This window comes from Maylandia zebra, linkage group LG4, assembly GCF_041146795.1.
Source record: "Maylandia zebra isolate NMK-2024a linkage group LG4, Mzebra_GT3a, whole genome shotgun sequence".
Lineage (NCBI taxonomy): Eukaryota > Metazoa > Chordata > Actinopteri > Cichliformes > Cichlidae > Maylandia > Maylandia zebra.
Window position 1 is genome coordinate 6,664,161 of NC_135170.1, and position 26,709 is coordinate 6,690,869.

The window sequence follows — 26,709 nt, forward strand, 5'->3', positions numbered from 1 at the left end:
TACAAGTTTGCATCATGGTGCTGATCCAGAATGCTTCTCTTATTATTTATTATTAATCGAACATAATCAGTTTCTTAATGTATTATCTTTAAAACAGTGTGTTTTTAATAGCATAATTATAATAATCCATAATTATGTGGATATGCATATCAGATAGTTTTTAGTGAAATAGAAGCCTTCCAGAAAGACAGGGGAAAGCCCTGCAGCTTACTCTAAAAAGAAATGGTGGACAGAGCTACAAACCCCTGACACCCAGTTAGCAAACAGCTATTGACCAGCACTACTTTTGCAGTTAATAAAAGGACAGGTAGTGTTTGTCGTGCTGTTGCGCACACACACAGCATGCTGATTTGTTTTAATTTGTCAGACAACTTACCAACGTGTACATAATAAGCTAATACTGTGTGCTATAGACTACAGTGTACGCTGTACACCATTCTTATTGTTTTCCTTTGCATCAGTCTGTGTCTCCCAATTAATCTGTTTCCCTACAGCTCCGCATCGGTAAGGCAGCAAAAAATGCACTTGCTCTGTGAGAGCTTGTTCCCGGCTCTAAACCAGAGCACTCTGCTGTCAAGAGTGAGCATTGGTTAATGGTCACCATGTGACTGATGCAAGCTAGATCCTTTTATTTAGCCAAACTGTGATTAATAGTTAAATGTTATCATTGAGGGGCACAGGCAGGACTCCACGTGCACACACACACATAAAAAATAATAAACAAATTGCTTCAAGAAAAGGGCACTTGGGGCACCCATCAGGAAAAGGGCAGGTGCTCAAGCCCCCCCACCCCGCTGCACGTCCCTGACAGGTAGTTTGTATTAACAGGCACTATGTGGCCACTACATGAAACATATGAACACTGTAATTTTTTTAAAATATTAACAAGAAGAGTTTACCAGCCTCTGTGCTGTGGGACGTGCTGTCCCACAGCACAGAGGCACAGAGTGCTTCTCACTCAGCTTACTTTGGTGAAGGAACTGGCGAAATCTGGCTTGATGAAGTGTAAGGTAATAAAAATTATGGAAAATATTTTAGGTCAGTCTTCTCTAGTGTCATACAGAAACTTTATTATAATTAAAAGACTTTTCCTTTTCAAGAAAGTCTTAATAGAAGAATCATAATTACAGTATCTCACAAAACGAGTACACCTCTCACATTTTATAAATATTTTGTTATATCTTTTCATGGGACAACACTGAAGATATGACACTTTGATACAATGGTGGTCAAGAACATGCAGCAGTTTAACAGGACAAATTTCACTCAGAACAAAACCTAATGTATGTTCTATCCAAAACATATATTTTCAGGTGTGCCCATCAGATTGGCTGGAGCTGGGTCGACTCGGTGCTCTGGCAGAGTTGAAATCTATCACAACAACAGCTGGGGAGCAGTCTGTGATGACGACTGGGACTTAATTGATGCTGAGATCTTTTGTAGAGAGTTAAACTGTGGGACGGCACTGAGTGCTCCTCACTCAGCTTACTTTGGTAAAGGAGCTGGCAAAATCTGGCTTGATGAAGTGGACTGTTCAGGAAATGAAAGGTCTGTGACTCAGTGCCAGCATGGTTGGGCAAACTCCCATGTTGTCACGGTCCTGAGTCTGTGGACTCAGTGTTTTTCTGTTTGGATTAGTTATCTTTGTTTTCATGATGTGTTTTGATTCTCTTGGGTTTGATTTCTGTCACTGTATCCCCTAGTTTAGTCCACGTCTGTTCAGTTTCCTGTTTTACTTTGAAAGTCTGTGTACTATGTCAATGTGTTGAGTTTTGCCTCCCCTTGTCTTGTCATGTCTGATGAGTCCCAGCTGTGCTCTCCTCCTGTTTCACATTCCCTAATCACCTCAGTATGTATTTAAGCCCTGTGTTTTTCCCTGCCAGTTGTTGCGTCCTCCACGTTTGTTGTGTGTGTATCCATGGTTGTCTTCCTTCAGCATCTCCTGTCTAGTTAGTTTAAGTTGTTGTTTATGTATCGTCCAAAGGTGACTCTCCAGCAAATAAAGCCGTCGTTTAAGTTAATGTTTTGTCTCCGAGTCCTGCACGTGGGTCCAGCCACTGACAGCCACACAACTCATCGTGACACATGTGCCCTCAACTATCCTCGAGAGGATAAAGAGCTGATCCAGTGTTCCGCGACCAGGACAAAAAAAACGCATTTTTCCTTCTAACGGACGAACTCTCCTTTCCACCCTCCAGTCCCCCTTTTTAAAAAATGGGAACCACCACCCCGGTCTGCCAATCCAGAGGTATCGCCCCTGATCTCCACTCAACATTGTAGGGGCTTGTCAACCAGGACAGCCTTACAACATCCAGAGCCTTCAGGAACTCAGGAACCCCAGAGGCTCTGGTGCCAAGGAGTTGTTTAACTGCCTCAGTGACCTCACCCCTGGAGATTGGTGGGTCATCCCCTTTGTCCCCAGACTTTGTCCTCCACGGAAGACATGCAAGTGGGATTATTCTAATTAATTAGAATTTTCTTTTCAGGAAAATCTTAAAAGAAAAATCATAATATAGTTTGTTTTGCACTTGGATTAGCTTGATTCCCCTTGTTCCCCTGAAAACTTGAAATGTATAAAATCAGCTACCAAAGAACACTGATAATTATTGTGACTTACAGTGTTTTTAATGTTAACATTATCTTTTATCCCAAACTTATATTTTCAGGTGTGCCTATCAGATTGGCTGGAGCTGGGTCAACTGTGTGCTCTGGAAGAGTTGAAATCTATCACAACAGCAGCTGGGGAGCAGTCTGTGATGACGACTGGGACTTAATTGATGCTGAGATCTTTTGCAGAGAGTTAAACTGTGGGATGGCACTGAGTGCTCCTCACTCAGCTTACTTTGGTGAAGGAACTGGCGAAATCTGGCTTGATGAAGTGGACTGTTCAGGAAATGAAAGTTTCCTAATTGAGTGCCAGCACAGAGGATTTGGGAAGCATAACTGTAGTCATGGTGAGGATGCTGGTGTCATTTGTTCAGGTGAGCGACATCGTGAGGTCTATATATACTTGGATACTATAACTAATGATGCAAGGAACCCTGTCAGACTATATATTTAGACATTATTGAAACTTTTCTACACTTACCTTTTAATACAATGTTTTTTTTATTTGTAAGTTTTTAAATTTAGCATTCCAGCTGTTGTAAAATGATAAATGTCCATGTTAACAGGTACTTTAAGTATTCTAGCACTCAGCCAAACAGGAAGCACTCAAAATACTCTGATTAATAATTTCCCAAACACAATTTGAAGATCCATTTTTTAAGAATGACTTATTAATAGGTTAAAGAGAAGTATAAAGTAATTGATATCAGTGGTATTATTTACTAATTTAAAATTATATGTACAACAGATCTTAAAATAAGGACAAACTATGTCAGGGTTGGCACCAGAGCATTTGAACTGGATGAGTAAGCAACTTTGACAAGGGCAGATTTGGCTCAATCATTTTGTTATTCCTTTAAAAAAAAACATGCTGACACATCACACACATTATTTCCAGAGGCTTTAAACTAACACACATTTGAATTTTGAAGAGTACTACAACAGTCTGTCCTCTACTATTACTAAACTCACACAATGGGCCACCTTTATTAGCTACACAGCAAATTTAAGAATAATCAATAGTCGTAAACATAGTCCATCATAAATTACTTTCAAGGACACATGAGCGGTACTTTAAAATCTAACCTGCTGGTTACCACGACTGCTGCAGAAACTACTGTTAACCAAATAATTAAATTGAGCTTGCACTCTAATAATTTATTGGTGACATGGGTGGTCTTGTTTTTCATTAACAAACATGATTTAATGTAACTTGAAGTATATCAGTAGAGCTCAGCTGAGGGAGCACAGCGACTTTAATGGGCAGGTCTCGTCCCCGAGATCCATGTTTACAGGAAAATGTTTCCACTGAGGGGAAAATACTACTCGAACTACTAGCAACAGAAAAAAGGAGCTATATATAAAATTGTTGAGTCTTCAGAGTTGAGACTTTAGAAAACTTTCATTTCCACTTAAAGCAAGCTTTTTTGGAAAACCAGAAATGAAAGCAAAAAAAAAAAACTAAATCCATGCAGTACTGAGGTATGATGTGTTCTTCTCTTTTCAACACAAGACAGAGATTAACAAATTATTAAGTCTCAGACTTGGATTTAATTCTTTTCAGCGTTTGGGTGGTAATTTACTTTATTTTATTTATTTCTTCTGTTGTCAAGCTCTAAGTCAGTACTTTTATGTATTAAAATCACAGTAGAAGCTGATTATTATTTACTTGATTAGGGCCCTCAATTTTAAAGTTACAATTCAGGGTTGTGAGAGGGTCTATTTATCTTTTGATAGTAGGTCCATGATAAGGTCCCAGTAGCTTTGATGCCTAAATCTGGCCAAAGAGTGAATAAAAGCCAAACACATTTGTCATTGAACAAATAAGGTTCATGTATTAAAACAGAGTTTGTATATGTCCGTTTTTAGAAACACATGATTGTTTTGGTTTAAATCTTTTTATATTATCAAACATAATGTGCAATCATGTGACAAACCAACTTCTACAAAGATAAATTAAAGTTAATTGACTTGATGTTAGTGATGTAGCAGATCAAAAGTATTGGTCAGGCTAGCAAAACACTGACTACATTAGCTTAATATCAGGCAGAAAAATGTTCTTTTTACCTTATTTCATCTTATTTTCCATTTTTAATATCTGGAATCCCTGCAGAAACCCAGCATCTCTCTGACATCTCCAAGCGGAGGTCTGGTCTGGGGTCCTGAAGGTTCAGAGATCACCAGGGGTTACAGCTTTGTCTTCACCTGCCTTATGAACTTCAGCTCCACTCCAGGCAGTTTCATTCTCATCTTCTCGGGCTCCAACATCACACACATCAAGACAGCTGTCAACAACTCGCCTTCCTTTAGTTTCCCTGCAGCTGAGTATGGACACCAGGGCAACTACAGCTGTGTGTATGAAGCAACAGCAATGCTGTCAAGGAAATTCACCTCTCTGGAGGCAGAACCAATTTATCTGTGAACCAGAGGGACACTACAGACCGTATTTACATTGCCACATGTTGATGCTGAAATCATTAGCAGTATTTGTGGTCATCCATTTATATCATCCATCATGTAGCCATCAGCAGGGATCACCTTTCCGAGATAGAGCACCTCATTTCTGAACAGGTCCCATTTGTCTGGTCTTAGTTTAGATGTTTGAGAACATATCCTCAACACATCGTCTAAGTATGGATTGCATATTTTGTCTCTGAGGCCTGCTTCCATACTATACTGAAAAGCTCAGGGTGCATTTGTGAGGCCAAACACAATCCTGTTTGATTCATACCACATCCATGGTGTTTTAAAGGTTGTGAATTTTTTTTAATCTTCACTGATGCTCTCCTGATAGTAAGTTTTAGCTACACTGAACCATGAATGTGTGGTATGGGGTACTTATCGGATTTGCGTTTTTAGGTTTTCATTTTTGTGTCTGACCAGGGGATCCTACAGTTCACCCTTTGAATCACTCTGAGTCTTTTCTGTGGTTAAGAGTGGAGTCTGAATGCTGTCAACCACTACTGAATCAACTTGGTGTTCTTTTATGTACACCAGGTAACAGCCTAACCTCCTCCTATCAGTGTTCCAGCTGGCAGCCTATTGTCTCTAACTCTGTTTAAGTTAATATATATGACTTGTAAAATGAGCATGTACATTCTAAGTCTATTTAAACATCTTTTTTGTTGTTTTACTGATTTTATAAATGTCCTTCAAACAGATCCAGCAAATTCAGTGCTGGCAAACATTGGCCTTCATTTCTACAACAAGGTACTGTTCATCAGAGTCAATGAATGCATATTTACCTGGAAGAAAAGAATAGGAGCACAGTGGAAACAGGCATTTGTGTCTCTCCAGGTCACCACAAGGCAGAATTCAAAGCAAAAGGAGAACACAGAGATGCTTGTTTTTAGAGCAGAAGGGGCGACTGATGAGGAGGAACAGGCTGGGGGAACAGAGAAAGACGTCCGACGATTTCATCACTTCAGCCAGACTTAAAATCAGCTGGTGTGATTAGATCCGTAATATGCTTTTGAAGCTTCATGCATATCAAATAACAAGCATTCTGGGAGTTACATTCTGATAGTATAGCACTCTCAGATAGTACACAAAACTTTAATATTACTGACATTGAGGAAAACCAACGGCATTCAAAAATTCATCTCCCACTGGTCCTTAGCTATACCAAGTTCCCCTGCTTTAACCATGATGACTGTGACTCAGGACTTCTAATTGGAAGTTCAGTGGTTTAAATCCTGGTTTCTCCAGTTTGCACCACAGAGTCTCCTTTAGCAAGATATTGAACCCCATATTTACCAAATATATCCACAACTACCAATCTATTTAACTTAAACAGTGAGACCACAATGTGGTAAAGTGTCCATATCATGCATAAAACTAGCCTTGATTCAGCTCTCCAGACCTGATAAAGGATATTTCAGGAAATAATAACAAGTAGTGGCTACTATCAGTCCATCTCAATATCTCTACCCCTTGTATCATTACACACACACACACACACACACACACACACACACACACACACTGAGAGAGTACAACTACAACAAATTGCAAAAGTATTAAAGAGTAGGTAATGATACGTTTATATTATATTACACACAGTTATATTATTGCTACTACAGTGTTTTGTGTGTGTGTGTGTGGGGGGGGGGTGTACTGAACTGTATCATATGTGTGTAATGTGTTGATTAATAAAATAATTAATGTGTTGTTCTCCCTTTTGGTTTTTTTAGTTCCCGTTAACATTTCCTTCCTGTTCTCTCAGTCTTATCTCTGTATTTTGGCTTTTAGTGTCTCCCATGTTGAGTCAGTCTTTTATGTCTGTTTACACTTTGTCTGTGTCAAGCTTGCAGGACTAAGACATCCTGGTTTTTGTATTAATTACTTCCATTTGATATTTTGATAGTATATTATCTTGTGTGCATTATGTTTAGTTTTGCTTCCCCTGTCTGCACTTCCCTTATCACCCTGGCATGCTGCGTTTGTGTGTGTTCTGTAGTTATGTGTTTATTTTCCTTTGGTACTTTACGTTATGCCTTGTTATTTTGTCTTTCAGCCTAAATACAAAGTTCGCCTTTTGTTTATCACTATCACACAGCACATGACAGACCCTGGCATCACCACACCAAACATAGTAAGATTAGCAGTGCATTTTATGAAAAAACTGCAGCACTTGTTTCTCAGTTTTCACACTTTACAAAGCTTGTTTGTTAGTTCATCACAGGGTGACTGTGGGTAAGTGTCATTTTTGTTCTGAGCACCATCTTTGTGCCACTGTTTCTCCAAACTCAGGTCGCTCACAGAGGATCTAAAACACAGACTGATGAACTCAACAGTGAAGTTTGTTAGAGAAAAAAAGGTTTTCTTTACACTTATGTCATAAAGAATGTCCACTGAAGTTTCTTCTGCACTGTAGATAAGTTCATTCAGATTTTGATATTGCTACACTGTAGCTGATAGCTGTCTAAAGGCCTGAAATGTTTACACTGATAGGGCATGTGTACACATTCACTAAACAGGGATGTTTTAACCAATATTTAATTAAATTTATTGCATTTGATCTTTTAAAGCATTTTCCTTAATTATGACTGCTGATAGAGGTTATTATGTGAGATATTATTTACAGTTAGAGGTGGTGGTATGGACAGTGATTCGGGAAAAATGGCAATCGCTCTATGTGTAGTTAGGAGTGTGATTCCCACTGCGCTGTCAGCAGCAGGGTCTGGGGGAGGAGCTGAAGTGGTGACGATTAGCAGGCTGCTTTTCCCAGGCAGACGTGGCAGTCTCTACCGCAAAAAAATAAACGCAGATAAGCAAGGTGAGAAACTAGGTGATCTACTGCTGTAAAGGACTTTTAACAGATTCAGTTACACTGCATGTTGTTTATGTATGAATGAGTAATAGTGAGCTTTGCACGCCTTTAACACCGGTTAACACAATGAAACTTCACGGGAGCAGCAACAGCTGGAACAGCTGCAGAGGACGGTGGGAGGAAAAGGAGGGGCCACCACCGAAGACAGAGGACGGTGATAACCCGAAACGAAGGTTCGCAGAACGTCCTCCACACTGTGGTCTTTATCAAAAGCAAAAGTTTCCTGTCTCTACTTGAGCACTTTTCTGACACTTTGCTACTTTTTATTCCTCCAATTTCACACAAAGATCTCGACTTTCTACTCCTTACATTTTCCAAACCGGTTCATTATTGTCATTATTAATTATTTCACTCCTTTCTTGACTACAGGATTTTTTTCTTCTTTTTATACATTTAACAGGAACATCACGTTGATGAACATCAATGTACCAAACATAAAGTGTAAACATGCTAGATTATAGCAAAACTGCTAATTAACATCTGTAGTCCCAGGGCAGGTTATAGAAAACTTACAAATACACAACAAAAACAAAAATAAATGACACGTGTCACCCGTAAAAAACGGTCACACATCTCCTTTATAACACTGAGTTCCCTACAGTGACAGCAGTTTGTCCAAATGCCTATAAAACACCTTACAGTGCCCTCTAGGGATGGCCTTAGTCCCAACTCTGCAATCTGTCTTGATTAATAAATTAATTTAAAGGATGTGGGGGCAAGTCCATGTAGAACATTATATGTCAGACAGGCGTACATATTGTCATCACCTCGAGCACAGTAGATTGTTCAAATTGATGGCATGGGTGTATCTCCTAAAAATCTTGGATGAGTTTCTGTATGACCCTGTGTTTTTGTTGGTGTATCACACACACTGCTGCGAAAAGCAATTTTCCTCCTTCATGATTTCTCTTCTTTTGCTTTTTTTGGTGCATATTTGTGTCACTTTAATGCTTCAGATCATCGATTTTAGGCCCATATTTTAAAGATTTTATAGTTTAAAGTGTGGCTTCCAATTTAGTCCTCAGAAACATTCATGAAATGAGTTAAGATTTAAAACTGTCGAAACAGAGACAATTCTCTGGTTGCATTTCTTTCCACTGCCACTATAAAAGGATTGACTTCGGTTCTCATTCAGATCATCTTCCCAAATGTTAAACTGTGAGTCCTTGCTAATACTTTTTAGGCTAATGTAGGAGTGCTTAAAATTATGAGCGCTTAACCTCAAGAATGTATCATCTGTGTCAATATTACTTTTTAATCACCAGATGGAGACAGTGTGTGTGTTTCTGTGGATGATGGTAGGGTTGGTGCAAATTTGCTTATAATGAATCAATATGTATCCGAGAGTCACTAGATTACTCGAGCAGTTTTATTTTTATTTTAAAAAACAGATTTTTTAATGATGTGGTGAGCTCCAGTCTTTAGAGCTGCTCGTGTCAAAGCCCCGTGGATGAATTTTTTTTAAAAATTCAAAACGAAAGAGGAAGTGTTTTGGGAGGATAAACCAAATGTGAAGTGTTTTTTGTACACTGTAGTTTTTTGTTGACTTTACTGTCTTCTGGTTCCCATAAATGACACGATCAGCCTCTTTTTTTCAGTCATGGGGTGCAGACAGCAGAGAGTGCTTCAGTTTTTGACCTTCGGTAAGACATACTTTTGTAATGCTTTTGTAGAGAGACAGTTTGGGTCTTTGAGGTTTACCTTTCAGTGCAAATATTGATCACTTTAGATAAATGACTACAGATGTATTTACTTACTTTACATAATCAGCAATGTCATTTTGTTCCTTCCAAAAGTTTCTTGCCTCTTGGCCTTCACTTCATCTGCTGCAGGTCAGTCTGTTCTTGTGTGTGAAATTTTTTAATTCTTTTCAAATTTAGGAAAGTATTAAATATAGTTTATATTATGTGCTGATAGGACAGATCAGACTAGCTGGGTCTGGATCCACTCGGTGCTCTGGAAGAGTTGAAATCTATCACAGTGGCTCCTGGGGAACAGTCTGTGATGATCGCTGGGACTTAAGTGATGCTAAGGTGGTCTGTAGACAGCTGGGCTGTGGGGCAGCATTGGAGGCCATTTCATCTGCTCACTTCGGTCAAGGAAGTGGACAAATCTGGCTTGATGATGTGGCCTGTTCAGGAAGTGAGAGTTCTCTAACTGAGTGTGGACACAATGGATTTGGGAAACACAACTGTAACCATGGTGAGGATGCTGGTGTCGTCTGTTCAGGTGAGAAGTGTTTGTTATACTCTTATCAAAACATAGATAAAAATGTGCTAAATTAATAAATAATAGATTTTGAACTCTTTATTTATGAAGCACACTCATTAAGCGTTCTGAGTGGTGGAAGAAAGTAGATCATCAATCATTGTTTAAAATAACCAGCTGTTCCTCTTTTGGCAGCAATAACTTCAACTTCATGCCAGCCCCTTTCTAAGTTCTGATCTCTGTGTCAGATATTTGTGTTTTCATGAGTGTGTGATAAGACAAGTAAAAAAAAAATCGGTGCTTGTGTCAAAATGGCTGAAGATATCTTTATCAATGTCAGTTTCCTTTCTGTGATATTATTTTATTTATTTATTTTTTAGAAAGAGGGGCAATACATATTAATGAACATTTTAACAAATGTAAATATGCCAGATTATAGCCTTGGGCTAATTTCCATCTGCAGACCCTCTGGCAGGTTGGTGTTAAACACAAGTTAGTAAAAACATACAGAGACACTATTTACAGGTCATGTGACAAGGACAAAAACAGTGATCACATTATACTAGAACAAACAATGACAAGAAGAGTGGACAAAGAGGACAGTATAGATAACAATAACGGAAACACATCAATTATATTGCACAAACCCCAGTATTGTACATGCCCTGACCATCGTGATATTGCGTTCACCCATTGCACTAACAGTTGTTTCCCTTTTTGTAATACACTAACTCTTTTTCCCGTCCAATATAAAACATGATTATTAAACATGATTACATGTTTGTGTGTCCCTCAGCCGCTCTTTTAAGTGACTCTTAAAGATGGGTAGACTTGTACTTTCCCTCACTGACAGTGGAAGACTATTCCAGAAGCTCACTCCCTGATATGACAGAGCATTCTGTGAAAAGGTGGTCCGCCTGAGTGCCAGTTCACAATCACCTCGAACAGTGGCTCGAGTCAGTCGAGACCCGGCTAGACTTTTGTTTAATAAAATCACTCATTGGTGGAGGTGCCAGACCATGTATAACTTTGTATATTAGACAGGCAGATTTAAATAATTTGAAATTAGTAAAATATAAAAACTTGTATTTTTCTAAAATTTGACAATGGTGATATGAAAAAGGTTTTTTATCTAATATTTTTAATGCTCTTTTGTAGCATACTTCAATTGGCCCAATAGCAGCAAAGCTACTTGGACCAACTTGTAATACAATATTCAATATGAGCCAGTATCATAGAATGCAAGAATGTAATCGCTGCTGTGTCTGTTAATGATGTGCGGATATGTCTAAAGTTCTGTATATTAATATTTACAGTTTTCACTACTTTTTTAATGTGTTTTTTAAAGGATAATTTAGAGTCTAGTAGCACTCCCAAATACTTACAGCATCCATGCCCAAATATGGTACCACATGATCTTATCAATACTTGATATTTATAGTTGCAGTATGGTGCTGTTTTTTCTCAGTAATCTTCATGCAGCAACTTCCCTCTTGGTTTCCTGCTATGGACCGCATGCCTGTTCAGTTATTTGTATTTAAAAAACACATTAACAGCGGTGCTTATCAACAGAACTAATTCGCTTGAATTACCTTATTGAATTAGATTATCCCCACTGCGAGAGTCACCACATTCCCAAAACAGAAACCGTAGATGGACAGATCGATCCGCTCTGCAGTAAACGCCAGGACCGCCTCCTACAACACGGGTCTCGCCACTGGCGATATGAGCGCCTACAAAGTGGCCTCATACGGCGTGCAGTGAGAGATGCCAAACGCCGGTACCGGGAACGTGTGGAGTCCCACTTCCACCAGGGCGACACACGGAGTATGTGGCACGGACTACGCACCATTACGGACTACAAAGCCAGGGACACTGCGCCGATCAACGCTGACTCTGCATTCACCAACGAGCTGAATCAGTTCTACGCCCGTTTCGAGGTTAGCCAGGCGGCTAATGCTATCTACCGCCTGACTACCGAGGACAGTGACGTCATCAGCGAGAGACCGGTGACCAGCATCGCGGAGCATGATGTCCGAGCGGCACTGAGGAGAGTGAACACAAGGAAAGCGGCGGGGCCAGACGGCATCACCGGCCGTCTGCTGCGCTGCTGTGCTGACCAGCTAGCAGGTGTGTTCACTTACATGTTCAACGAGTCCCTGGCGAAGTCTGTGGTCCCCACATGCTTCAAAAGATCCACCATCATCCCTGTGCCCAAGAACAGCAAACCCTCATCCCTGAACAATTACCGGCCAGTTGCACTGACCTCGGTAGTAATGAAGGTGTTTGAGAGGCTGCTGAAGAACATTATCTCCTCCTCCATCCCAGACACCACAGATCCGCTGCAGTTCGCCTACAGATCCAACAGATCCACAGAGGATGCCATCGCCCACGTCCTACACACCACTCTCAGCCACGTTGACAAGAAACAGGGTAACTATGTGCGAATGCTGTTTGTTGATTACAGTTCAGCGTTTAACACAATAGTGCCCTGCAGACTGTTCACAAAGCTGAGGGATCTGGGACTTAACAGCCGTCTGTGTGCATGGGTGTTGGACTTCCTCACTGGCAGAACTCAGGTGGTGAGGGTGGGCAGGTGCTTCTCCAACAGCATCACCATCAACACAGGAGCACCTCAGGGATGTGTCCTCTCGCCACTGCTCTACTCCCTCTACACTTCAGACTGTGTGGCCACCCATGGCTCCAACACCATTGTGAAGTTTGCTGACGACACAGTGGTGTTGGGTGCCATCTCCAACAACGATGAGGCGGCCTACATGGATGAAGTGAAGAATCTGGCATCGTGGTGCCAGGACAACCACCTCCAGCTGAATGTCGGCAAGACCAAGGAGCTGGTGGTGGACTTCAGAAGGAGTCAGCACAGAGACTACAAGCCCATTATCATCAATGGAGCTCCAGTGGAGAGGGTGCAGTCCTTCAAGTATCTTGGTGTCCACATCTCCTCAGACCTGACATGGGCTGCCCACATTCAGGTCCAGACCAAAAAGGCTAGGCAGCGCCTGTATCACCTACGACAACTGAGGAAGTTCAGGGTCTCTCCAAAGATCCTCAGGATTTTCTATACAGGCGCTGTGGAGAGCATCCTCACACAGAACATGACATCGTGGTTTGGGAACAGCTGTGTGAAGGACCAAAAAGCTCTCCAGAGAGTGATCCGTACAGCAGAACGCTGCTGCAGGATTGCTCTCCCCCCGCTTCAGGACACCTACACCAGGAGATGCCGGACTAGAGCAGCGCAGATACTGAAGGACCCGTCCCGGGTCCTTCAGTGGCAGGATGGCAACTGAAGGACCATCCTGCCACTGACCATCCTGTTGCCAGGTTTGTTGCCATCCTGGCAACAAACTGTTCCAACTTCTGCAATCTGGTAGAAGGTTCCGCATCTTCCGGGCAAGGACAGAGAGACTCAAGAGGAGCTTCTATCCCCAAGCCATCCGTGCCCTAAACACACACACCCGCCCTCTCACATCATCTATAATTGACTGAGTCAGGACTCTTCCAGACACTAAACCAAGGCACAATGTACATTTCAATTCCTTTAATTTTAAATATGTTTATATTGTCTATCCTGTAAAATAGTCAGATGTCTATTCATATTAATGTACAGAATTCACCTGCTTGCTGCTACTACTGCACATTCACCCAATGTATATACTACATATATACTACATATATATATATATATATATATATATACAGTGTTGGGGAGTAACGGAATACATGTACCGCCGTTATGTATTTAGAATACAAAATATGAGTAACTGTATTCTGTTACAGTTACCGTTTAAAAAGGTGGTATTCAGAATACAGTTACTTGGTTGAAATAAATGGATTACACTGCGGTACTTTCCTGTTTCATTTTGTCGCGGGTCAGGACTGTTTGGGTTTTGTTTGACAGCTACGTTCTTTCGTTCCAGGCGGCAGCGTTACGGTTGCCATGGTTACAGGGCGACGCTCTCTCTCTGCGACTGTGTGTTTCCTGGGTGAGAGAGCGCCTTTTCGTTGTTGTTGTTGTGCTAAGCTAACAGGCAGAATGCTACAAGCATAGCTCTAAAGAATGTAGCATCATGGGCAGTGTAGTCCGTGTTGCAGGGAGAATGCACTGCCATACACGTTATGTGTCTGTGAGCGCGAGGAGGGAGAAAAAGGCGAGTGGAAAGGTCCGAGTTGTCGTCGAGGAAAAACGGGAACTGGAAACATGTAAATATAATAATAACCACTGCAGCCAAGAAGAGTGCCTGACGAGCCCAGTTGTAAGTAAGCTATTAAGACTCGACTGTACACCGTGTTCGTGTTTTCCTCCGAAAACAATAAGTTCCATTGGAGCAGTCTTTCAACGCCTCTCTCTGTCTCTCGCAAGAAAAATTGACCCACACAACAAAGTAAAGCTATTTTTCGGCTACGAGCCGACAGGGACCCCGCCGTATTAGTCAGAGGTCCCTTTACTACAGTTCGGAGTCGCGGACCTTCAGTAATAGTAATAAATCACACAGCAATAGTACATTCACGTTGTTGTAAAAAGCATGATAATATATTAAGTAATCCAAAGTATTCAGAATACGTTACACTCATTGAGTAACGTAACGGAATACGTTACAGAATACATTTTGGGGCATGTATTCTGTATTCTGTAATGGAATACATTTTAAAAGTAACCTTCCCAACACTGTGTATATATATATATATATATATATATATATATATATGTATGTGTATATATATATATATATATATATATATATGTATGTGTATATATATATATATATATATATATATATGTATATATATATATGTATATATATATATGTATATATATATGTATATATATATATATATGTATATATATATATATATATATATATATATATATATATATATGTTCTTCCTCTACACCCCCCCCCCCCCCCCCCCCCCCCCCAATTTTTCTGCACATGTCGAGGAGTGTGTCAGGCTACATTTCACTGTATAACTATGCATGTGACAAATAAAGAACCTTGGACCTTGAACCTTGAGCTATAACTTGAACAAAGAGGTTAAAGTGATTTTTGGAGGTGGAAAACCTAAGAGAAGATGCACCATAAGGAAAGAAATCACTGAGAAACAAGAGCACGTGGAGACCACAACTCCTCCGAAGGGCAAGAACTATACAAAAACCTGTTTTAGTGTTTTAAGATGTTCCTATGAGAACATGCTAATAACATCCTGTTTGTATTACAATATGATGACATTAGCCTGTTTCTATTATAAGATCAAGGATATCAGCAATATATACTGATTATTAGCGCTGATGTCAGCATGACAACATCATGTTATTCAATTTGTTTTGGATTATGATATTTTTATAGCACAAAGACTTTTTTAATACAAAAATGATGATAAATGCGTTTTCTTGCCATTAAGTTATTAGACCTCGGGTGTCAAACAAGTGAAATAATAATTTCATTTGTCAGGTATTAATGGCCCGTGGGAGGCGAATCTTCAGCCCTGCTAAGAATTCATGCAAGCAACTTTATTAAATGAGCACACCATTTGGCCACATGCAAAGAGACTAGAAAACTTGACGTCATTTATAGTTCTTAACTTGTTTCATCTGCTGCTCACCACAAACAAGCATAAATTTTGGACTTTTAACTATATTTTCATAGGTTTTACAGCTTTTCCTATTGATAAAAATCTTCCTTATGGCCACAAAGTAATTAAGCAATAAACAATTAATCCATTGAACCCCAATGCCCCCAGTATCAAATGTGAAAGGGAGAACATCTGGTTTAACAGGATGTACAGCCAGATCTGTTAAATATATAAACGTGTAGCATCCACAGAAACATCAGAATCTCAGCTAAAAGTTTTCAAAACCATTTCAACAACCAGCAAACAGCAAATGATTAACGAGCAGGTAAACAGATTTTGCTTTGTGAAAATAGGAAAAGGTCTTCTAAAGACTCTTCAAAGAGTCATGCTGACAGATTTTCTTTTTTTGTCACAACTTTTTAAAACTGTTTAATATGTAACTTCTTTACACAGTGACAGAAAGCAGAGTTTGGTCCGGCCCACTTAATAGCAAAGTGGTCTGTACATGTCCCGCGAAGTAAAATGAGTTTGACACCCTGCATTGAACACTTAGGAATATGTGGTGTCTTAAGTCTGTACAGTGTTTAGCTGACACTGGGTGAAATCAAACACTTCATGTTTTTCATGTGTTTCTTGTTGCCTGGCTGCACACACAGAAAGTCATGATGCCAGACATATCCAGGAACTAACAAGGTTCTGAAATCAAATGTTACTCAAACCAGCCATTCCAACCCTACAGTACTTACCTAAATGTAAGTTAAATTATGTAAGACTTATATATCCGCAGGATTTATCATCTCATTCCCGTGATCAACACTTCATAGGCTGAAAACAAAAACAAAAAGAAAATAAAACAAAACAAAAAAAAGGAACCCAGACAGATAAGCATAGATAAGCATGATCAGTCAAGCTCATTCACACAGAAATGAAGGGGGTGGGTGGGAGCAAGATACTTTTTTATGGCATGCCGTAAATGCCTTATAGGTAAGTTACATGTGTGGAATCTCTTTTGTTTTCTTAATAAAAAAACTGTCTTTGATTTTGCTGGTCTCCCTGGTGACCATGAAATCCTGCTGCTACTCGTACAGTACTGTTTCAGTCCATGCAAACTAACATCTCTAAGAAATCTATAGTAGTAATTAGAGATGGACCGATCCGATATTACGTATCGGCATCGGTCCGATACAATGAGAAATGGTTTAGAGAGGAACTTGGTGTTTGCTATCTTGTCAAAATGCACTTAGGCATGCAGATGTCTGCACATGTCGAGGAGCGTGTCAGGCTACATTTCACTGTGTGTTATACTTGTATAACTATGCATGTGACAAATAAAGAACCTTGACCTTGACCTTGATTGGAGACTCGAGCAGCCAAGAATCAAACTACCAACCTTCCAGTTAGGAGATGGCCTACTCTACCTCTTGAGCTACAGCTACCCCTGGTAGTTATTAGAAAAGGTAGTTAGCAATGACAAAGGAAGGGAGAGTGGGGCATGTTCTGTACAGAACGATTACTGCTAACAGACATGAAATTAAGTTAGATGAAGGATGGGGGGATGGGGAAGAGCTGGGGTGGTAGTGAGTTGGTAGTGGGTTGTAAAATTAAAAAGTTACAAAGATTTGCTATTTAAATGCATAAACTTATATTTATCTAAACTAACATTATGCTAAACTGTGTTTTTCAGTGAGCCTTCCAAAGCCCAGGATCTCTCTGAATAGAGATAAGGTTGCCTGGGGTGAAGATCTCATCATTACTTGTTTGATCTCACCCGAGTTCTCTGGTGGAACTTTCATCCTCAAGAAGACCTCAGGCACTTTCAGCCAGACTGCATCCTCAAGTTCCACATCTGCTACCTTCAGTATCCACAAAGTGGACTTAGATCATAACGGCTCGTACCAGTGTCAGTATAAGAAAACCATTTCAGAGCCAAACTTTTCATCCCCCCTCAGTGATGCTGTCAGACTCTCTGTTAATGGTAAGAAAACAAAACAATTTCCTGAGCTCGACAGCTCCAAGAATCAAAAGCTAAAAGTGTCATTAAGCCAGCAACATATCAATCAGTATTATGCTGTTTTTTTGTTTGTTCATTTGTTTTGTTTGTTTTTTCAGTGAGTTTCCCAAAACCCCATATCACCATAAATCCTGTTGGTGAGGTCACCTGGGGTCGGAACATTGCAATCACTTGTTCAATCTCCACTCAGGTTTTGGGTGGATCGTTCATTCTGAAGAAAACATCAGATTCATTTATAAGGACCCAAACTTCTAGTACAAACTCTGCAACATTCAATATCCTTAAAGTGAACTTTGATAACGAGGGATCGTACCAGTGTCAGTATCAGAAAATGGGCTCAGGTCTTGAATTTAACTCCCCACCAAGTGACTCTGGTAGGCTCTCTGTGACAGGTAATAAAGCAAATACATGTAAGAAACATTTTTTCAAACATAATGAGAAATTATCATTTTTAATACAGATAAGTTGTTTCAGTCATAGCTTAAACTTGTTTTAATAGCTATTTACAAAAAAAAGCACAAACAAAAGCAAAAAAAAAAAAAAGCATTATGAACAGAATCCCACTTTCATTGTGGATTTTTCAGTATCCAGAGAAAATGATCTCAAAGCCAACAGTACTGAGGAGTAAACACACACTACTTGAAACAAACTATTACATACCATGGAGGATTGAGCAGCTAAAGAGCTAAATGCTACGTTGAGGGCTAAAAGATTCAGTAAAAAGACTAGATGTTACAATCCCTGATAATGCATTGCTCTAAATTGAGAAAATCTTAAGGGATGGCAGCCCAGAAACTTTACCAACAGCATTCTTCATTGTGTGCCTCAGCTTTCGGTCTTTTACCCAAGCTAATCTGCCATTTTTCTCGGCAGATAAGCATGGACTTTCATTTACCATGTAGCAAGAAACTTCTAATGTTGCTCAATAACTGCTGAATGTGTGAAAAATAAAATAACACCAAATACTAATAAGTTAGTAAGTGATGAAATGTGTTGAGTTTGATTCAGCTTCCCTTAAGTGCCCCACAAAAATCCTTCCTTCTGCTTTTGATTCTAGAGTTTAAACAAGTCCAGAATTAAAAGGTAGAGAGAATAATATGTTTTAATCCCAGTTTGCTTTCACACAGTGAGACTACAGAGGCCCAGCATCTCCTTGACATCTCCTAATGCAGGACTTGTCTGGGGTCCTGAAGGTGCACAAATCACCAGGGGTTACAGCTTCATCCTCACCTGTTCCATTAACTCCACATTTTCCAGTGGACATTTTATTCTGAGCTTCTCTGGCTCCAACCTCACAGAGCCAGCAGTCAACAACTCAGCCTCATTTAGTTTCCCTGTAGCTGAGTATGAACATCAGGGCAACTACAGCTGTGTGTATGAAGTCACAGTGTCCACACGGACATTCAGATCTGCTGCAACAGCACCGATCAGTGTCATCATTAAATGTAAGTACAGTGTTGAATTTATGTTTTATTAACAAAACCATATCATAACTACCTAATTTTTCTCAGTATTAATGTCTCTGTGTTTTCCCTTTGTATGTTTGCAATTAAGACTAGAAAGAGAAGAAGCAGTAGAAATAGGGGCAAAGGCTGAAATAAAAATAGAACTTAACAGAAACAGGAACTTAAACCTTGATGTTGCCAAAAAAAGAAGAAGAAAAAACTGCTGCCAAACAGCAGTTATGTTCATTTAATAGATATACACTTCTGGTAAAAAAAAAAAAAAGTTTATGTCTCATTGCACTCTGAAATGAAAACATAGTGCACATAAGCAACTGAAGTGTACCAAAATGTATTCTAAAGTTTTGACTCATCAAAGTAGACTTTTGTCAGATATAACAGTTTTTCTACAATAGAAATCAAATATTCTTCAGAAAGTCCTTCCCAATCTGTTGCAGAAGGTCCCATAAATGTTGCACTTGTAGGTTGCTTTGCTTTCACTCTTCTGTCCAGCTCGATGGGGTATAAGTCTGTGTCTGAACAAGCCATCCTCTTGTTCTTTTTCCTGAGGTAGTTCTGGCATAGTTTGGACTTGTGTTTTGGGTCATTATCTTGCTGTAGGATGAACCCCTGACCAACTAGGCACAAACCAGAGAGTATTGCATGGCACTGCAGAATGCTGTGGCACCATCCCTGGATCCAGTAAAACAGCCCCAGACCATCACTCTTCCTCCTCCATGTTTGACAGATGATGCCACACACTGTGGAACCATCCTTTCACCTACTTGATGGCAAACAAAGATCCTACATGATGAACTGAAGATTTAAAATTTTGATTCATTAGTCCACAATACCTTCTTCCAGTCTTCAGTAGTCCAATGGCGGTGTTTCATGTCCCAGGCAAGCCTCTTTGTCTTAATCTGACGTCTTAGCAATGGCTTTCTTGCTGCAACTCGTCCTGTCAAACCTTCAGCTTAAAGTATTCTCTTTACCGCTTAAACTGAGACTTGCTTTCTATACCACTATTAAGCTGTGCTTGAAGCTGTTGTCCTGTGAGCCGCCTATCATATAAGCTGTTAACTCTCAGAAACTTGTTCTCTGATTCAGTGGTGGCTTTGGGTCTGTCAGACCTCTTCTTGTCTGAGTTATCAGTTCACCATTTACCTTTGTACCATTTCAAGCTATTCATTGGACTTGAATGACATGAATTGCAATAAATAACTAGAAACATTTGGGTGTTCTAAAACTTTTGACCGGTAGTTTATAATAATGATAAATGGACTGTTTCTTATATACCACTTTTCTGCTTTTCTGCTCTGAGCACTCAAAGCCCTTTATACAACTTGCCTCACCCAGACTGAAGCAGCCAGTGATCGAACCATCAACCTTCTGATTAGTAGATTACCTCAATTTTTTCAACAAAAGTCGTATACATTTATAAGATTTGCGTATGTTCAGCTTTCTTTTTCTGTTTTTTTTTTTTTTTACGGGTTTTGTAACAAAACCATCTAAGCATTTTCCCCCCATATATAAAACTCTTCTCAACCACTCTTCCTAAGCGAAAAGCTTAGCTCACATAGATATGTTGTGGAAAATGGGAGCAATGTCAAAATGGCTCTGTTTGCCAGAATGAGGAACTCCTTTGTAGCAGTCAACCAAAAACTATCCAAAGATAGATCAGCAAAGCTTAGCTTCACACCACAGTCTTGTGTCAATTCAGTTAGTTCCTCCTGTTCCTGCAAAGTCTTATCCTTTCTAAAAAACTGCTGCTGAGCTATATGGGTCTCTTACCCAGTCAAGGCATTCAGTGGAAACAGAGGGGAAATAAATTAACAACTTCTTCTCGAGCGTTTTCAAATGTTTACCTACTATTTCACACAGTGTGGCAGTTTCAGTATCTCCTTGCCATTTCTGAGCGAGTGGGAACATGCCAAGGTTGGCATTTTTTAGATAGAATAGAATAATCCTTTAATTGTCCCACAAGGGGAAATTTGGTTGTAACAGCAGCCAAAAAGACACATATACAAACAAACAGTACACAGGACACGGAACAGAAACATACACAATTTTTCTTACATATTTACATTAAGGACAATGGTTACTATAAACAGAGTACTGTACAGTTATTAAATTAAATAAAAATAATTACAGGTAAGAGGCAAACCAGATTGTAGTGCGAATCGGTTAATTAAAGATGTTGTTGCCAGAGGTGGACCTTTGAACAAAATACATTTATTATATCTGTGCTTGTGAGCAGGTTTTCATCTCGGCTTTGCATTTGTGTGTTAAGTTTATTAAAATGCGGAAGTATATCTGCCATGTAAGCCAGCCTTGCACACCCCTAATCACTTGTAAGCAGCTTTGCATCATTGTACCTCTCATCACTCAAAAACATGTTTAGCTCTTCCTGCAGCTCAAACACACAGACCAGTACTTTGCTGCGTGCCAACCATCGGACCTCCGTGTGGAGCAATAAAGCTTTATGCTCCACTCCCATTTCCTCGCACAGAGATGCAAGTATGTGGCTTTTCAGAGGTCTTGTCTTGATGAAGGTTGCCATGCGCACGACATCATCCAATACAAGAGCTTGGTCTGCTGGTAAAGTCTTGGCAACGAGCTCCTTGCGGTGCAGAAAACAGTGCGTAATAATAACAACATCTGGGTTTATCGCTTTCACTCTGCTAACGAAACCTTTGGTGCGTCCGACCATGGCTGCTGCTCCATCAGTGCAGATACTCGTGCAGGTTTCCCACCCTCTTTGTTCAAGCTATTCGGATGTAACCCAAAAAATTTCCTGTCCCGTTTTTTTTCTGGCAGTGCCTTGCAAAATAGAAAGTTTTCTCTGATGGAGTCTCCTTCCACAAGACGCACATTGGCCAATAGTTGGGAATGTCAGCTAATGTCCGTAGACTCATTAAGATTGGAAAGAAAAGTATCTGGACTTCTTTAAGTTGCTTGAAGACGTTTCACCTCTCATTCGAGAAGCTTCTTCAGTTCTACGGTCAAATGGTGGAGACTCCCAGATTTAATTCCTCAGTGAGTGTCCCCCAACGGGGTCATGAACCCCCTGTTGATCCTCTACCTAATCACACAAGTCAAGGTGTGAAAACGGGTGTAGGTCACAATCAGTCAAGGTTTTGGATGAACCTGCTCTGAAACCTGGCCCCAACCTATCATGTGATTTCCTGAGGTCAGATGGCCCAGGATGTGAGTGGGCGTTAAGGCGTCTTGGAAGGGATCTCAGATGGCAGAAAGTTGGTGTCGTAAACCACCGCCTGTGTTCAGCTAAAAACACATCCTTTTTAAAATTGCATTTTGTTAACTTTTGACTGTACTTTGTCTTTTTAATCTGTTCCTATACCTTGTAAAGCACTTTGTGATCTTTTATCTAGAAATGTGCTATATAAATAAAATTTTACTTACTTACTTACTTCAAAGATGGTCATTCACAATACACATAGATGGCTTCTTTCACTCCTCTTTCATACTATCTGTCTTCTGTGTCCAAAATGTGAACATTGGTGTCCTAAAAGAGTGACCTTTGTCCTTTAGATGCAGATGGACTGCTGAGTCTTGTCCCGTCAAGGTGGCTCTTCTATGTTGTGCCATGCGTTTATTAAGTGGCTATTTGGTCTCTCCAGTGTAGAGGTCTGGGCATTCGTCACTACCCTTTACAGCATATACTATGTTGCTAAGTTTGTGTTTAGGAGTTCTGTCTTTGGGATGAACCAGTTTTTGTCTGAGCGTGTGGCTGGGTCTGAAGTACACTGGGATGTCATGCTTGGAGAAAACTCCTGTGTTTTTCTGATAAACTGGCAACATAGGGGATGACAATGTTTTTGCATTTGTCTTTCTGATCCTCAAGAGTTGGTGTCTGATCTTCTTTTCTGTGCCTCGTTGCTGACTTTATGAAAGCCCAGTTAGGATAACCACATGTTTTAAGAGCCTCATTTACATGTGCGTGTTCCCTCTTTTTTCCTTCAGGCTTAGAGGGAACATTTTTTGCCCGGTGGTGTAGGGTCCTAATTATTTCAAGTCTGTGTTCCAGAGGGTGATGGGAGTCAAAGAGGAGGTACTGGTCCGTGTGTGTGTGGGCTTCTGGTAAACTTCAACATTGAGGTTGCCGTTCTCTTTAATGTGCACAGCACAGTCCAGGAATGGCAAACAGTTATCCTTTGTGTCTTCCCTGGTGAAATTTATGTTTTTAGCCACAGCGTTGATGTGCGCAGTGAAGGATTCTACTTCTTGGGTCTCGATTTTGACCCAGGTGTCGTCCACATATCTGTACCAGCAGCTAGATACCCTCCCGTTAAAACAGCCAAGAGCCTTTCTTTCCACCATATAAAGGTTGGCTACAATAGGTGACACCGGGGAGCCCATGGCACATCCATGTTTTTGTCTGTAAAAACCGTTGTTGTATTTACAATATGTGGTGGTAAGGCAGAGGTCTAATAGTGTGCAAATCTGGTTTGGGGTAAAGCTGTTTCTGTCTTCCAAGAAGCTGTCTTCTTGTAGTTGTTTTCTGACAGTCTCCACTGTGTCCAGAGGCAGTACCTCCTTTTTGACTCCACCATACCATCCTCTGGAATGTTTGTGTAATGTATGTATGGTCGGAAGGGCTCCAATTTCACTGCAGGCAACTGCAAGTGACAAATAAAGGCTTCATTCATTCATTCATTCACTGCCACCCACTGACATGAAAGAGTAATTACTCTACCAGTCACTGCGTTGAAAGGACAGATGCCCAACAATGATTTTATTATTTGCAGTAATTATTAAATTGTATTTTTTGGACCAATTAATTGAAATTAAATAATTTCCCATGGCACACCTGATGATCTCTCATGGCACAACTCTGTGCCATGGCACAGTGGTTGGGAAACACTGCTCTAGATTAGCAACTTAACTAAGACGTAATTCATTGTACCGGGGAAGTTTTTGATCAAACTGATCGAATGCTGTCCTTCTAGTGTCTTTGATGCTGCTGTTGTCCTCGGTAGCTGTTGGAATCCTGCTGCTGCTCCTGCTGCTGCTGTTAGTGGTTCTCATCAGGAGAAGACAACGACGAGCCAAGGAGCCTCTAGCTTTCATCCACAGTCAAAGTGTGTGCTCACAAATTTTAGGCAATTATTCATCAGATAGTTTGACTACATATTGACATTGTTTTCCCTTACTTGTGTTTCAGTTGTTGACCAAGTCGGGAATGCTTACCAGTGGGGAGACAGTGAGGGTGATGAAGACGATGCGCAGGACTATGTGAATGTTGATCTAATGGACACTAATGTAAAAATGAAAGGGGGAGCTGCAGGAGTGGATGAAGAGGGAAGCAATGACTATGAGGAGCCAGTGTGTAATGATGATCATGATTACAAGAAAGCAGGCCCCAATTGCATGAAGGCCTATGTGAGTGTAAGTGATCACAGAGAAGATGAAGATGATGTAACTAGTGATGAAGAAGACAACTATGAGAATGTATCCCCACCCTCGCTGTATGTATCACCACCACCACCACCTGGTGTAGATAATGATGATGAAGAAGAAACTAGTGATGAAGAGGACAATTATGAGAATGTATCCCCACCCTCGCTTGGTGTACATAATGATGAAGAAGAAGAAAGTAGTGATGATGAAGAGGACAACTATGAGAATGTATCTTGACTATCAGCAGTTCATCATCATTGATAATAACTTGACCTAAAATACAACTGCAACCAAAAAATCTTTTAGCCAATATGTTTAATTAGTTATCTTGGTTTCCCGTAATTGTAACATACTACATAATATAAAAATATATAGATGCCTTTTATATAGATATAAAAGGTAGACTTGCCTTCTGGGTCTGAAAGGTGATGCCATTGTGGAAGCCACTTAGACATGAATTTTTTTTTTATGGCCAACAGGAGGAGACTGCTTTTGTTGCAAAGGTGCGATCTTGTATGGAGGTCTCTGGCTTCCTTGCTATATGAGCTCATGACCTTAAAACCGTTCTGATGTGTTGATGGCCTCAATTGGTAGTTTCAAGTTTAAAATACTGAACACACATGACTTTGTAAATCATCATGTACATTAGAGTCAAAAGAAGGGTAAAGCAGGGTAATCTTTATCATGAGATTCACAAGTTGCTTGCTTCTGATTGGGCTCAGTTTCTCAGTCAGATCTGCAACGTGTTCATGATGCCCAGTTTTAAAACACCCAGACCAAAATGGCAAAATTGCTCAGCTTGAGGCTTCGCAGTAGGTGATGTCAGCCATGGGTGGGTTTATGCATACTTTATAAACATTCTAAGATGATCCCTTAAAACTGTCTTCTAATGTTAAAATTTTAGAATTTCAACAATTTGAATATTTTCTATGTAGTGTAAGAATTTATTAGCTGCCCTTAATATTAAATTCACTTGTTCTAGCTTTTTAGCCATGACTGTGAAGATCTCAACATCAAAAACCTGTTTTAGCCTTTTTTTTTTCTATTCTTTGTATAACCTCAGTTAAGCTTATTGGCCTGAAATTTGCAGAAACCCTTGATTTACAAACAAAGATAATAGACCAAAAAGCTCTATATCTTAATCCAGCTGTTGCTTGCTGTACTCATCCTATAATTTTATGTTATATTTTTTGATTTCCAACATGATGTATTTGCACAAGTAACACGAATATGTACTTCAGGTGTCTGTGTACATATTTAGTATAGTCCTGGTGACAAGGTGTCAAATTTGATCCTGGAGAGGTAAATACAGTATATTTGTATGAACAGATAATGCATATTTTTATATTCAAACTCATGTAAGTTTTTTTTTTTACTTAATGTAAAGCAGTCACACAAACTTTATCTTTGTTGATCTTATCAAAACACATATTTAGCACCTTGTATCAACAATGTAGATGACAAGATGATTTCACCCTCATTTATGTCCTTACAGTTGACCTCTGGTATTCGCAGAGGTTAGGGACCACAGCCACCCTCAAATACAAGTTCTCTATTTCTAATGAGTGCTCAGTTATGAGCAGCTGCTGAGGTCTGTTCTCGATTGTTAGTTAATTTCTGATGAAGGAAAAAATAAGATACCATGTTCACGGTTAGCATAAAGACTGCCAGTGTGAGGTAACGGTTAACCTGTGATTACAGAGAACAATAACTAACATGATTGAACATTTTTTGTTTAAACTAATAACAGCACATGGTCATTATAGCTGTCTCACATAAAGAAGGTTCTGGGTTTGAATCTTGGTGGTGTTGTCATGTTCTTGTTGTGTTTGCATTGATTCTCTTCAGGTATTCCAGCTTCCCCGTACAGTTCAAAAACATACATGGGCTTTGGTAAATGGGTGATTCTGAATTGGCAGAAGGTATGAGTGTGTCTGGTTGTCTGGATCTCTATAACAGACTGATGATCTGTCTGGGGTTTACCCCACTATTTGCCCTATGACACCTGGCATGACTGTACTTATCTGAAGGTTGGTGGTTTGATACCTGGCTGCTTCAGTCTGCATGCCAAATATCTTTGGGCAAGATGCTAACCA

General features: G+C 40.0%; 1 protein-coding gene and 1 long non-coding RNA gene across 2 annotated transcripts; both read left to right on the top strand.

Moving 5' to 3' along the window:
- Nucleotides 1-1,662: 1,662 nt before the first annotated feature.
- LOC143418314 (uncharacterized) lies at nucleotides 1,663-6,504 on the top strand. Its single transcript, XR_013098253.1, has 3 exons — nucleotides 1,663-2,398; nucleotides 2,667-2,981; nucleotides 4,721-6,504. It is a non-coding gene; the product is annotated as an uncharacterized LOC143418314 (long non-coding RNA).
- A 3,028-nt stretch (nucleotides 6,505-9,532) lies between these two features.
- LOC101474086 (uncharacterized) lies at nucleotides 9,533-26,709 on the top strand. The gene is made up of 8 exons (XM_024799850.2): nucleotides 9,533-9,582; nucleotides 9,736-9,771; nucleotides 9,857-10,168; nucleotides 17,424-17,714; nucleotides 17,849-18,142; nucleotides 18,878-19,195; nucleotides 24,163-24,294; nucleotides 24,378-26,709. The coding sequence occupies exons 1-8, from the start codon at nucleotides 9,540-9,542 to the stop codon at nucleotides 24,848-24,850; spliced, it is 1,899 nt and encodes a 632-aa protein (XP_024655618.2). The 5' UTR covers nucleotides 9,533-9,539; the 3' UTR covers nucleotides 24,851-26,709.